Here is a 12,842-nt window from a genome sequence, read left to right on the forward strand (position 1 = left end):
CAAAATGCTAATACACAACTGTCAATAGGGCTTCAAAACTCTCAGTATTGGCCTAATTTAGCATTCTATTGAAATCAATGGCAAATCTGCCATTAAATTTAAGGGGAAGAGTTAAAAAAAGTCTTAGTGAATGCCAACACTGATCTCACCTAAGAAATTCGTTTTGCCTAGAGAAAGATAGGCTTTTAATCTTTGCCTGTTTATAATCTTACTTTCTCCAGCTTAAAACAAAACAGCAGCAGTATAAGCATCGCTCGTAAAAGAAATTAAATTAACAGCTTTGTTCAAAAGCTACAGAATTGATTAAATCAAGAAGATTTCATTTACTGGATAAATATAGAATTGGAAAGGAATTTTTTTCTGAGTGCAAAAGTGAAATGCGCTCCACAGGATTACATAACATTCATGCAAGAAATTAATTTAGATGAAAAAAATGTTCTGGAATACTGATCTTTGATTTTATTCAGCAATTAGTTAATACTATATCTTTTAGTTACTCTGTGACAAGTGGAAGAAATGACTACTGCATATTGCCTGCAGGTAGTTTATCATTGTCTTAGTGATAAAGCGCCAGAAAGTATCTTCAGGAAATGTGAGAATAATTATTTGGTTAAAATGATATAATTCCAGGCCAAGAAGTATATATATAATATAATGGCCCATCTTCGCGAACGAAGATTTGGGGAAAGGTCTTTTACCTTTCCAGCCTGCTCAATGGATTTTTTAGGTGAGACACAGCCTGCGCTGAACTGAGCCCACCCTTTAATCCTAAGGTTCATCTGCCGGGGCCAAGCAAGCTTGGACAATGGCAGTGAGGTCCTCAGGACGTAGGTTTGTTTAGAGTGTCCTTCTCATAGATGGATGGCCTCACAGGGCTAATGGGCTCCATCTGCCCGGGAGGGACTGGGAATCGAACCTGGGTCGCAGCAGTGAGAGTCCCACATGCTAACCACTAGGCCACCAGGGCTCCTGGTGGCCTAGTGGTTAGCATGCAGGACTTTCACTGCTGCGACCACGGGTTCGAGTCCCCGGTCTCCTGGCCTGATGGAGGTCGTTAGCCCTGTGTGGCCATCCATCTATGAGAAGAACACTCTAAACAAACCTACGTCCTGAGGACCTCACTGCCATTGTCCAAGCTTGCTTGGCCCCGGCAGATGAACCTTAGGATTAAAGGGTGGGCTCAGTTCAGCGCAGGCTGTGTCTCACCTAAAAAATCCATTGCGCAGGCTGGAAAGGTAAAAAGACCTTTCCCCAAATCTTCGTTCGCGAAGATGGGCCATTAAAAGGCCAAGAAGTTCTTGCACTTTTTACTGGAGATTTGAAGATGATAAAAAAATAGGCTTTGCTTTTTAGAAAGTGAATTTTACCTAAAGGTAACTGATGCCATAAGAATCCGCTTCCAGAGGCCAAATAGGTTCTTGGGAAGACCTCTTTCCCAGCAGTCTCTAGCATTTGAGAAATGCAAGACTGAAAAATACATATAGGTTTATGTAAGTCTTGTCCTCATGCTTGCACAAGAAATGTAGAAGTGCAGGATGACTAGCTGACAAGAAATGACCTTTATAGCATTTTACACTGGCAGCAATAGCTGCCTGCTGTCCATGGTTTAGTAGTTCAATGGCAATGAATGGCTATTAGCAGGAAAAAAAGAGTTTTTAAAATAGGTACTCTTTGAGCAAAAAGTCTGTTTCTTTAAGAAACACTGGCTGTTGGCTGGGTTTTGTCAAGTATAGATATTTGACAAAAATGAAAGTCACCATTAAAAAAAAAAAAAAGTCTCCTGCTTGAAACGCTGACTTTTTGAAATGTGTTAATGGCTTCCTTCATTATCTTGCAAAAGGACATAAAGATCTATATTTTGGTATTTTAATTATATTTTGTTTTTCTACTTAGAGTGGAGGAGATGTTTCTACAGCTTAAAGAGGTGCATAAGAAGGTATTTTATATCAAGGAGGCTTTACTTTCCCTGGACAGCCAGCTAGGACACTTGCAAGACTTGTCTGCCTTGACAGTGGACATCCTGAAAGTCCTTTCTGCTGTAGACACCTTGCAGGTGGAAGAAGCCTTGCTGGCTGACACAAAACATCAAATGTGTAGGAAGCTGCCACATAGCTGGAGCAATGCACTCTATTCTGAGACCCTGAGCAGTCTGGAGTGTTTGTATGACAAGAAATACCACTACTACAGCATGCCACCCTCCCTCTTACGGAGCGTGGTAAGGAGTCCGTGTCCATCAGAGTGCAAAGACCATGTAGGGAGGTCTGAGAGTAACAAGGTGATAGAAGACAGCTCTCGAAAAATAGAGATAGAAGGTGACACACCCACTTCAGGAGTATCCTCTGAGACTAAGTCAACCCTTAGGTATGGACAGTTTTTGCTGGTGCCCCCTGACCATCAGGGAGGGTCTTTGTCTCAGGATGTCACCTTAAATTTGTCCTTTTTGAGCACTCCTGCCAAGTACAAGGATGAAGTGGTCAGAGATGACCTGCAAAGTAGCACTGTGATGCAGCAAAATTTGCCGAGTGTCAGCCTCATTGGAAAAGAGACAGAAGATTATCATTGGAGCCAGAAAGATTTTGCTATTCATTTGCCATCAGAAAAGACTAATGCTATAGAGGCTGATCATCCTCTGGGTCTCCAGCCACCGCTGGATATTGAAGAGAGTGCAGCTTCCCCCTGCGATGATGGGGAAGAAACTGAAGGTGGTTATGTGAACTGGGGGTTCTCTGAAGGTGATGAAAAAGGAGTTTTCATCTCAGATTCAAAGAAGAAAGCCATGTACATACATTCCTCCTATGACAGGGACAATAATTGCAAGAGTAGTCCTCCCAGGCATGTCCAGTTAATAGAATCAAAGTCCTTCTCCTACAACTCTGACTGGTCACATCACAGCAGCAGCAGCATCTCTCAGAACATGCTGAAACGAAGCACCTCCTTCTGGATCAGCCCACTCTGGAAGGACTGGAGTTTCTGCAGAAGCAACTGCTTACAGTCCCCTAAGAAAGAGAGATCAGGGAAAACCTGCAAGGCTATAGGCGGTAATTATAAAACATTACACCTGTACAGTATCTTTTACTGGAGAGTCCTAGACACTATAAAAATCTTTCATTTGCACCGATAAGATATTAGCTGCAGTTGATGGTAGTAGCAGAGGTTCCAGAGTTACTCTTTCACTTTCTTTGTTGTGGGTCTGGCAGTTGTTGGGAATTTCTGAAGTGTGCCTTGTACCCAAGCTGCAATACACCTGTGTGTCAGCCACCCTGATTCTCCCCTTCTCATGGGTTCTCTTTGTCTGTGGTTACACAAATGGGGTAACAGAAGGATTGTGCTCACTCTGGGGAAGTCTCTTTGCCATGGGGATGCAATGCAAGAGTTGCAGGACCCAAAATAAATTACACAATCCCGTAGAGATACATTAGCATTATCGTAGATCAGGTGGGTGCATGGAGAATGAAGAGGCATACACTTTTGTAGTGAGTTTAAATCCCTCCCTGTCCACCACGAAGTTTACTTACCAAGAACTAAAATACAGCAAATTCTTGTTCTAATTATGAATAATGTGAGATGATGGATAACATTTCTTGTTTTATGTCTTGTGATGGTGCACAACTATGCACTGAACTGCATGATTATTAACTTTGGATGTCACAAGTCTTTCTCAGCTTACCTTAGAGATCTGCCAGTTCTCAGTCTTACCTTAGTAAAGGAAACTGTCTAACTTAAAGGTGGTTTTTTGGCTCTTTTCTGCAGAGTCTTTACGATCCAGTGAGCTACACCACAGTGAGGCAACAAAAGCAAAACAGCAAAACAGAGACAGAAAGTCTGGGAGAGGAAAGAGGAATCAAAAACCCCTTCAGGTGCCGGTATGGGCAGATGCAAGAGAATCACATATCTCAAAACTGTCTTTTTCATTCATTAAGAGCAGTTTGCAGTGGGATTTAATTGAAAATGTATACATTTAAAATGCTGCACACAAATTGGGGTATCGCTTGTGTGTGTCTAGCTTTGCTTCAATTTTCCTTTTATTTGAAATGTGTGGGATTTCCCTTTTGAACTTGTCGATGCTCAGGGACTTTGCTAGATAGTGTACCGGAGTGATACTGATTTTACACAAGAATAAATCAGTCCTTGCACTTCAGTTGGCAGAAGAACTTGAGGAGGCTTCATAGGATCTAGGATAGACTGAAGAAGGGGCCATATCCAGGTGGTATACAACTGTAAACAAGGAAGCTAGGCCTCATAAGGTTATCTCCTGCCTACAAGAGTCCCACAATCTTTTTTGATGGCAAATATTTAGCATGATGCAGAAAGCATATTGATTGTGTCATATGTATGGTGCAACTTTTTGTAACTGTATCTGTGTGTTCATATATAAAAATCTAATTGTAGAGCTATAAAGAAATTACTAGTGTCTTTGTCAACTAGAAAGAGTTATCACTGTTTAATGAGATGAATGCTGAAGACTGTTTTGTTTACAGAAGATGCTCAGGTCAGCAAATACTCAAACTTTGAGATCAAATACCTCTGAATTATTAGATCTTGAAGTTCAAATATGTTTAAATAGTGTGAGATCTTTCATGAGTTGTATTTACTAGACAAATGCAACGTCTTCTGCAACTTGTAACAAAAAATTGGAAAAACTGTTTCTCGGTTGGTAGTATGTTCAGTCTTGGCATTTCAGTGATGCTCTGAAAGGCCACACCATAGGCTATCAGAGGAACTGCAGAGATGCTAGTTATCCTGTAAATTGAGTATTGTTTTGTCTCTGTATTGCCAGGTGATTAGAGTGGATGATTGTCCCCAGAACACTCAAGTGATCTCAGAGCCTGCAGAGATCAATGTCTGGGATGAGCAAGAGAAACACAGCAAGAATTGGCTCACCGTGTCTAATTTCAGTCAGCTAAGTATGTGACATTTTGCAAACAGTGAATTTCAGAACAGTTTTTAAAAAGAATCACGAATTCAAAGTGTCATCCACCATTTTCACCTCATGGCATAATTTCCACAAAATTAGACTTCGGTTGCAAGCACACATGGCTTGGTTATTTGCTGCATCACTGAAGAGAGATATAGGTTGGATAGAAGGTCAGTTGAATCTTGCTGGGAGCACTGCCTCTCTTGCATGGGAGACAATAGAGTGCTGATCTCAGGAATAAGTGGGAAGAAGGAGGGTGTTGTCTTTGTCTCCTCTCCTGAAGTATCTTTTAAAGTGGCATCCTGGCTAGTTGCAAAAATAAACTCATGATTTTCCAGGACATTTACACTCACAGGCAGTGCTATGATACTGTATTTTCTGGCAGATCCCCTACTTGCATTATTCATTTCTCATTGCTCAGAAAGACATCCTCCAAATGGAAGATATGAATTTTGTATTGTCTTTTTTGAAATGAAAAGGAATGATGTCCTTACTCTTCTTTTAGTAATTCTCCATCTCTTTCATTCTCAGAAGTTCTTTGTATAGTTCATCTTATCTTTCAGCTTTGCTGTGATGTAGCTCACTAGTTTCATCCTGAGAGCTGCTGGGAGAAATATGGGGGAATGGTGTGACTCAGTACCTCATGATCTGAGGAGGGCTGCACTCCTCCCAAATCTGCTGCCAAAGAATGGAAATAGTCTGTTTTATCCCTATGAAATTCTGTTATTGTTTTTATAAAATAGGGGTCTGCTGGGACAGTATAATATATACATGTTCATTTTATAGCACTGCATAGGTATTTAGTTTATAGTGATAGAGCTGTTCATTACACTCTAGAAATAGCTGACGTGCTCTTTCGACTAGGTCTGGAACGTCTCAGTTTCACGCACCAGAAAATGAAAAATCAAGACATCAGTAGGCATACCATACCATTCTGTGATTACCTGGGGCATTCTCGAGAGGTAAGACCTACGACTACACATCCTAGTCCATAATTTTGGCTAGGATGAGCCTAGGGTAGCTCTACTGTTGTCTCCAGATTTGCCACTACAGATTCTTTGTCATGATATACCTCTTTGAGAGATGAGAAACTTTGTTGTCTGCTGGCTCAGTCTATGTGTGCAAGTAAATGAATAATTTAACATCTATTAACACTCTACTAAGATTATCAAAGTAGGATATTAAATTATTGAATCACAGAGTGGTTCTGAATATGAAGTTAGTCAGAAATGGCATGTGTGTTTATGTTTCATTAGGCAATGCCTGAGCACACAGCTTAGTCTTGAACCTGTGGGCAGAATGGCTCAGAAGCAAATTTTGAAAAGTTAGCTACCTAGTGTTCACTCTGTCACATAGAGATAGTTATTTCTTGCAAAACAGTAGTTAAATATTGATAAGAATTGCAAAGTGTAGATTTCTTAACCATTGGCTTATTAAAACATATTTTGTGATTTAACAGAATTAATTTGCAGCTCCTTAATCTAAAGGTCGTCAGCCTGTGGAAATCAATGCGATGGAGCTAGACCAATTTGTATTTCACAGGTATAAAAGGAAATAAAGACTAAGTTAAGAAAAGGAAGTGTGAAAGTATCCTTTCCTTTTCATTTTCAGCAGTAGAAAAGTACCCTTCCTTGTCTGTTTTACTTCTGGCATGATTATTAAAATGGTGATCTTTCAAAGCTTAGCTTATTTTTCACTGTAAATGTTATTATTTGCCTTTTTCTGTTGTTTTCCTTTTTTTTTTTTTTAGGAATAAAGATAAACCAGATAATTTCAGATATGACAGTGTTGTAGAATTTGAATCCCAAATACCAGGAAAGAGAACTTGAATGTCAGTTTTAAAAATGGTGGGGTTTTCTATGAAAAAATGAAAAGAAAGAGAGAAATAGAAATAAATTTACTGAATTTGTATTCTGTAAAACCTGAGCTTGGAGTATAAATCAATAAATCTTTGAAATGTTGAACACAAGATCAGACAAGCAAAATGAAAGTAAAGTCAGGAAAACTGTGTGAAGGAACCAAGTCATCTGGTTCTTCAAAACTCGTATGAAGATATTCTTGGGTAAAACTCAAGGGTAGAATCTTTAAAATTCTCAAAAAAATCCAGTGATTAATAGCAGTATTGGAGTTATGCTGAAACCAGTCACTTTCAGAACATTAACTTCAGATTACTTATTCCAAGATACAGTCTTCAATAACCACAGAATTATTATGCCTCTCCCTAAGTCCCCTCAGGACTATGAAAGTTTATATTTATCACTGAGATGTAATAAAATTGCTGCATCCAACTGTTCCACTTGGAGTATGATATATTTTAAGAAATCTCTCTTTCCTGAAGTGGTACTTCTCAGATTTATCCACTGCATACTAGTAGTTTAGGAATCCCTACTGGTAGGTAGCAGGGAGCAAGGATGTGTGTAGGAAGATTTTTAAAAGATTTTTGCATCTGCAGATCAAGCTATAACGTCAAAATACGAGAGAAATAAAAAAAGTTACGTTTCAGATTAAATTAGAAGCTGAATTTTAGATGGTTTATCTTTAAACTTAGCTGTCTCTGAACATTTTTTGGAGGGGCCTTTTTCTTTTGAGAATTGAAATCTGCCTGACTACTACTCAGAAGAAAAATTCTGTTTCTGACTAGCACATTAGGAGGACCTAGCTGACCCATTTTTCCCTAATATTGCTGGAAGTTTAAAAGACTACTTCAGTATTTCTTTAAACAAAAGACCTGTAAAATATGTGATCTAAATATCACTATAAAGCCGCTCAGTGTGTCACCTTCTTCTGTTATAGAGGTTTAGAGTGAATTTTATTTTCAACAATTGCAAAGCCTATCCCTAAACTGGAATTTTCCAACATAAAGTTAGTTCTCTGATACTGTCCATTTTAGAACATCTTTAACAAGCTTTGTGAGTGTATTGAGATATGGGTGGGTACCTGAGTATTTCATTCAAATGTATGGAGGCAACATGGAACACTGCGATGTGAGCTAATTAGTTTCATTTTAGTGTAGGTTTGGCAGTACTGTGATTCACCTGCCTGTTGGTGTCATTATTTATGTTAACAATAAGCATATCAATAACTGGTTTTAAGACTGTAGCTTTTTGAGCTGTGCAATGTGCATATTATAGTGATGTGCATATTTTACCAGTAAAAGTATCTCTCTTTTTTAGGGTTTCAGTAATAGAGTATTTGGAAATATGAAGAAAAGTAATCTGAACAGGAACTCCTCGTATGTATTATTAGTGTATTAAGATACCCTTCACATGTTTTCAGAAAGAGATGTCTAATACTGTCTGCAGATTTCCACTTCAGTTTTGTTTCTGATACTTCAGATGAGAAACTTATGTGAAATGAAGAGTTAAGGCAATTCAGTTTTTTAAGATTCTTAGAGGAAGCCTTGTTACTGGAGATAAAGGAGATCCATTTAAACGAAGTGTATGATTTTGAGTGGAATACACACCCATTCCAATTTGAATAATAATTCAATTTTCTATGTCAGTCACTAAGATGACAGTCAGACTTCATGATCTTAAAGGCCTTTTCCACCCTTAATGATTCTGTGATTCTGTGGTTTTATGACCATCTTTAATTGACCATTTTTCCAATCTAGTGAGTATGAAAAGTTGCATTTGCTTTTTGCTGTGCAAATTGTATGCTTCCTTTTTTAATAATTAAAATAGTAGCAGCCCCTGAAAGCTTCTCTCACTCTCTGATTAATGTCTTTTGTGCTGAGTTGCATAAAATACGAAATACTTACCTTAGTTTTCTTCATGCATTTTCAAAAGTTATTAAGCTTTGATTATATTTGGTGAAAGTATACTGGTTTCACAAGTGGTTTCCATCCCTCCCAGCTTGATTAATCATTATCTTAATATTAGGAGTATATTAGATGCAGTGCTGTCGTATGTTCCCTTTCCTTTTCTTTCTTATTTTCACCAATTTCTTTTAGATTGCTCTTATTTTGTAGCACTGTGGATGTAATAAATAAAAGATACTAGAAAGCTGTCACATCCTGTGTGATTTCACCATGGGGAGAGGAGGAAAAAGGTTACTGTGGGTTTTTTTTGTTTTTATGCATACTGGTTTTGTTATTTTGGGTAGTTTTGGGTGGTTTTCCTTTTCTTTCTTCTTTTTTTTTTTCTTTGCTCCAACTCATTTATAGGTGGTAGGCAAACCACATATGTACCAGCAGGATATACAGGCTCTTGAGTGGCCTGATTCTGTCACTTAGTCAGTTGTCCTCAGTGGGGATTCTTTGGTCTGTGAGGTGAATTGTATCTTCTGTGTTCTGTGAAAGACTGTTTTAATGTTATTACTGATGCAATAGTATTTTTGTATAAGCAGACTTGTTAATCCAAAAGACCATCAATTTAAAAACTATGTTTTTGTACATACAGAAGTGGTGGCGATACATGTAGCTGTGAATACATCTCAGCATTGATTGACAAATGAACCATTGTGTATGTGATTGAAGGGTCTGTAACTGATACTGTTATTACAGTGTAAAAGATACGAACAGCAGCGCAGAATCAAGAGCAGCACATAAAGCAGAGAAAGAACCATGCAGAAAAATGTGTCACATTTTCAATACCTGAAGGTGGTTTGCTGATTGCTGCATTGAACAAAGTTGCACTGAGGGTTGTTTTGTTTTGTGATTGCTGATCAAACCTTTGTGAGTTTAGCCTTCACATAGATCACATCTCTTTATATGCGATCGATGTGTACCAGTATTAGCTTAATGACAGAAATTTCAGATTAAAATATCAAGTATTTGTTTTTAAATAGGTTGAGAGCTTCAGAGGAAACTGACAGTAAGTTTTTCATTGCTTCGTGCTCATTTTAGTTCCCATTTGCAAATCTCACTCTGACAATTCTGAAGTACAAAATCCAAAAAGGAAATTAATTTGCTGTAGTTGAGGGTTATAGGAAAATGTGCAGATATCGTTTCATTATTTCATGAAACAATACAAACAATTACAAACTTTAATTTGTACTTTAAGGGGTTTTTTTTTATGAGGAGATGTTTTTCTCATAATAACTGCCTAATCTTAAATGGAAAAATCTATTTTTATTCTAGTCTGCCCAGGAATTTCAGCAGGAAAAAGATCTTTAAGATGATGGTTCTTCTTTAATCCCTTACAGTATGAGAGACCTCCTGAGTTAAACCAGGGTGTTAGTCTGAAGACAGATTGTGATATAAAATTTTTAATGTATGTTCAATTTTTCAAGTTGCAATTTTGTGTAATTCCTCCGTTTGTGTTGTTTACCTGAAATTATGACATCAGTGAAGGATTGAATTTATTTTGAAATGTCTAATGAAGAAATTCAAGGTTTTAGTGAGGAAATACTTTGCTCCTCAAAAGTAGAGTATTAGCTTCACTTATATTTGTTGCATTTTAGTCTTATCTTCCAGTTTTCCTGACATGACTCTTAGCTGTAAGAGGCTGAGCATCTGGGCATCTGTCGCTTTTTGAGGCTAGATGTGATGCAGAAATGAGTAGCCCTTAGTCTTATCTCTCCTTCAAGTGCTGCTCTTTCAGGGTTCGTCTCTGCACAAAGCACTACAGTGCCAAAGCATACTGCAGCAAGCAGAGTTGTTGGATCCAGCAAGAAAGAAAGCACAAGGAACTTCGAATCACTAAGGGCAGTGAAAATGCTGGGCCTTTCCCCAACATCTGTTGATATTTCTATATAAGATCTCTTGCTAGATAAGGAAGTATAAGCAAATAGAATATACCAAGAAGAAAAGTGTTAAGTTCAAAAATCTGATGAACGTTGTTTTGATTATCTCATTTTTTTCAGAATTAATAGTAGTACAGTATATATAATTCTAAAATCTGGCATTTTGAAGAACTGTTTTCTAGCCAAACAAAATTATTTCATCCACCTAATGGGAACATGCTCATTAATCTTGGCTGTAATAAAAACATCTTTCTGTAAAGCCAAGATTTTTGGACCAAATTTGATCTGGTTGAGCCTGTTGAATGTCACCACATAAATTGTTTGCCTGCTTATATTTTAACAGCGTGTTAGATGCTGTGGGTTAATGGGACAGTATTATTATAACTTTGGTTCAGTAGTATAGTTAATGGAATGCTTAATGGCTTAGAATGGAGTTGGAAAAATCATGCCTTTGGGAGGCCAAGAAGCATGGTGGACAGCAAAGTTCTTTTGTTATCCCAGAGATGTAATTGGCTTAACATGTCCTTGAGGCTAATAACACAACTTTCCCACCATTTTCCTGAGGAAATAAGTAATCTGTCTATATTACACTGATAACTGAAATCTGCCAATATACAGTACATTACAATGTAGTTAAAGCCAATTAGTAATTCTCCTCTTTGGAATGCTGAGACAGTAATTCTGATCAGCCTGTCTCGTGACAAACTCTAGGATAGAGGGAATTAAAAAATCATGCATTCGTGTCTTCTATAATAATTAATGTAATGATCCTTTAAACATTATTTCAGATATCTTCGCCTGCTTGAAAACATCTCAAGATTTGCATCATCACTACTCAGGTAAGGAGGAGTGAAGGCATCGTGGGCACAGACCCTGGCGCCTGGGGTGGCAGACGCCTGAATCAGCTTTATTGAAAACAACCACATCTTATATATGGGGTTTGAAAAGTAACAAACGATGTTTAACCAATCACATACAAGCATTCCATGGAGCATGTGCAACAGAGTGTAAAGAACTACATTTCCCAGAATGCTCCTCAGCATTTTTCCTGTAACAATCTGCCACAGAGGAGGCACCAGAATAATAGCTGAGAAATTTAAGCAATTAAAAAGAACATTAGTCCTCCCCTTGTCATCTTCTGTGACTTTCATTTTGAAGAGTTGTACAGTTCACCACTGCTAAGAAGGTTCTCTGTTAATTCATGCCTAATGCTTAAGTGAGAGCATTATTAATTATTTTCTTGCTAATAATTTCTCCGTTCTGGGTATATATGGCAAATCCAGAGCAGATTGTAGATAATCACGTTCAAAATATCATTGGAAACGATGAATACACATCCAGTTCCTGAGGGGGCAGAAGAGGCGCTCATTTGTTGGTAGCTGTCACTTCCCCTCACACCTCCCACATCGTCCTTTGTACTTTCTAGAATTCTTTTCTTCAGTAAATTGGTGCTATACTACTTAATCTGTGTTTATTACCTATGAACTCCTGAAAATATGGCAGGGAATAGATAATTTGAATGCTGAGTTCCTGCAGTCCTGTCTTCTCCTGAGCTGAGTGTACAAAGATTATCCCATGAGGCATGGATTCCAGTTTTTCTCAGGTTGCCAGTAGATTGCCCACAGGACTTGGCCTCTTTTACAGGCAAGACTGGGGCAAACCAGAAGTAGTAGCAGCCTCCTTAAATTCAAAATCTATATTGTTTTCACTGGGAATAACACCTCCTGGATTTTAATGAGTTATACAGCAGTAATTTGTCTGACATGTTGGCATTGTTGCCGTGATTAATTTGTCCCTCATTAGGTTTACTATTTGAGATGAGGTAGGATTTTTTTAGCACAGATGAAAGTGGTTTCCACTATGAGTTGACAAATATCTTAAGAGGTTGCAGCGTAGTTTTCTTTTCTCAGGAAAACCTGAATGGAATTTAGCCAACTAGGCCCAAAAATTGGACACTAAAATCCTGTACCATATATTGCTTATGCATTATTTTTCTATCATGCTGAGCAAGCAAATAAAATTCTGCCTCATTGCACATCCAAAAGAATTAGATTTTTGTCTCAGATTCAGCAGCTGGTGCAAGTCCATGTCGTGTAACTTCTCAAGGTTGTAGGGTGACTGCTGGCAGAGTCTGACAGATTGCACAGGTTTGGCAGCTGCTGTGTTCACAACCTTGTCCCTGCTATGCACTAATTTCATGATCAAAGCATGCTCCTAGTCATCATCAAAGGAAGATCTTGAT

The 12,842-nt window shown here is 38.1% G+C and overlaps 1 protein-coding gene across 2 annotated transcripts in view; it reads left to right on the forward strand.

Moving 5' to 3' along the window:
• The window catches only part of TRPM6 (transient receptor potential cation channel subfamily M member 6), a 62,126-nt gene that overhangs the window by 32,536 nt on the left and 16,748 nt on the right, over positions 1–12,842 (forward strand). For both annotated transcript variants that reach the window (XM_027708419.1, XM_027708420.1), the window contains exons 23-29: positions 1,894–3,038; positions 3,751–3,863; positions 4,778–4,904; positions 5,780–5,877; positions 8,089–8,147; positions 9,704–9,729; positions 11,389–11,439. In XM_027708419.1, coding sequence (XP_027564220.1) covers positions 1,894–3,038; positions 3,751–3,863; positions 4,778–4,904; positions 5,780–5,877; positions 8,089–8,147; positions 9,704–9,729; positions 11,389–11,439 — 1,619 coding nt within the window. The remainder of the gene's footprint in view (positions 1–1,893; positions 3,039–3,750; positions 3,864–4,777; positions 4,905–5,779; positions 5,878–8,088; positions 8,148–9,703; positions 9,730–11,388; positions 11,440–12,842) is intronic.

Source organism: Neopelma chrysocephalum, unplaced genomic scaffold (assembly GCF_003984885.1).
Source record: "Neopelma chrysocephalum unplaced genomic scaffold, ASM398488v2 Primary Assembly neopelma1_96234, whole genome shotgun sequence".
In the NCBI taxonomy this organism is placed as follows: domain Eukaryota; kingdom Metazoa; phylum Chordata; class Aves; order Passeriformes; family Pipridae; genus Neopelma; species Neopelma chrysocephalum.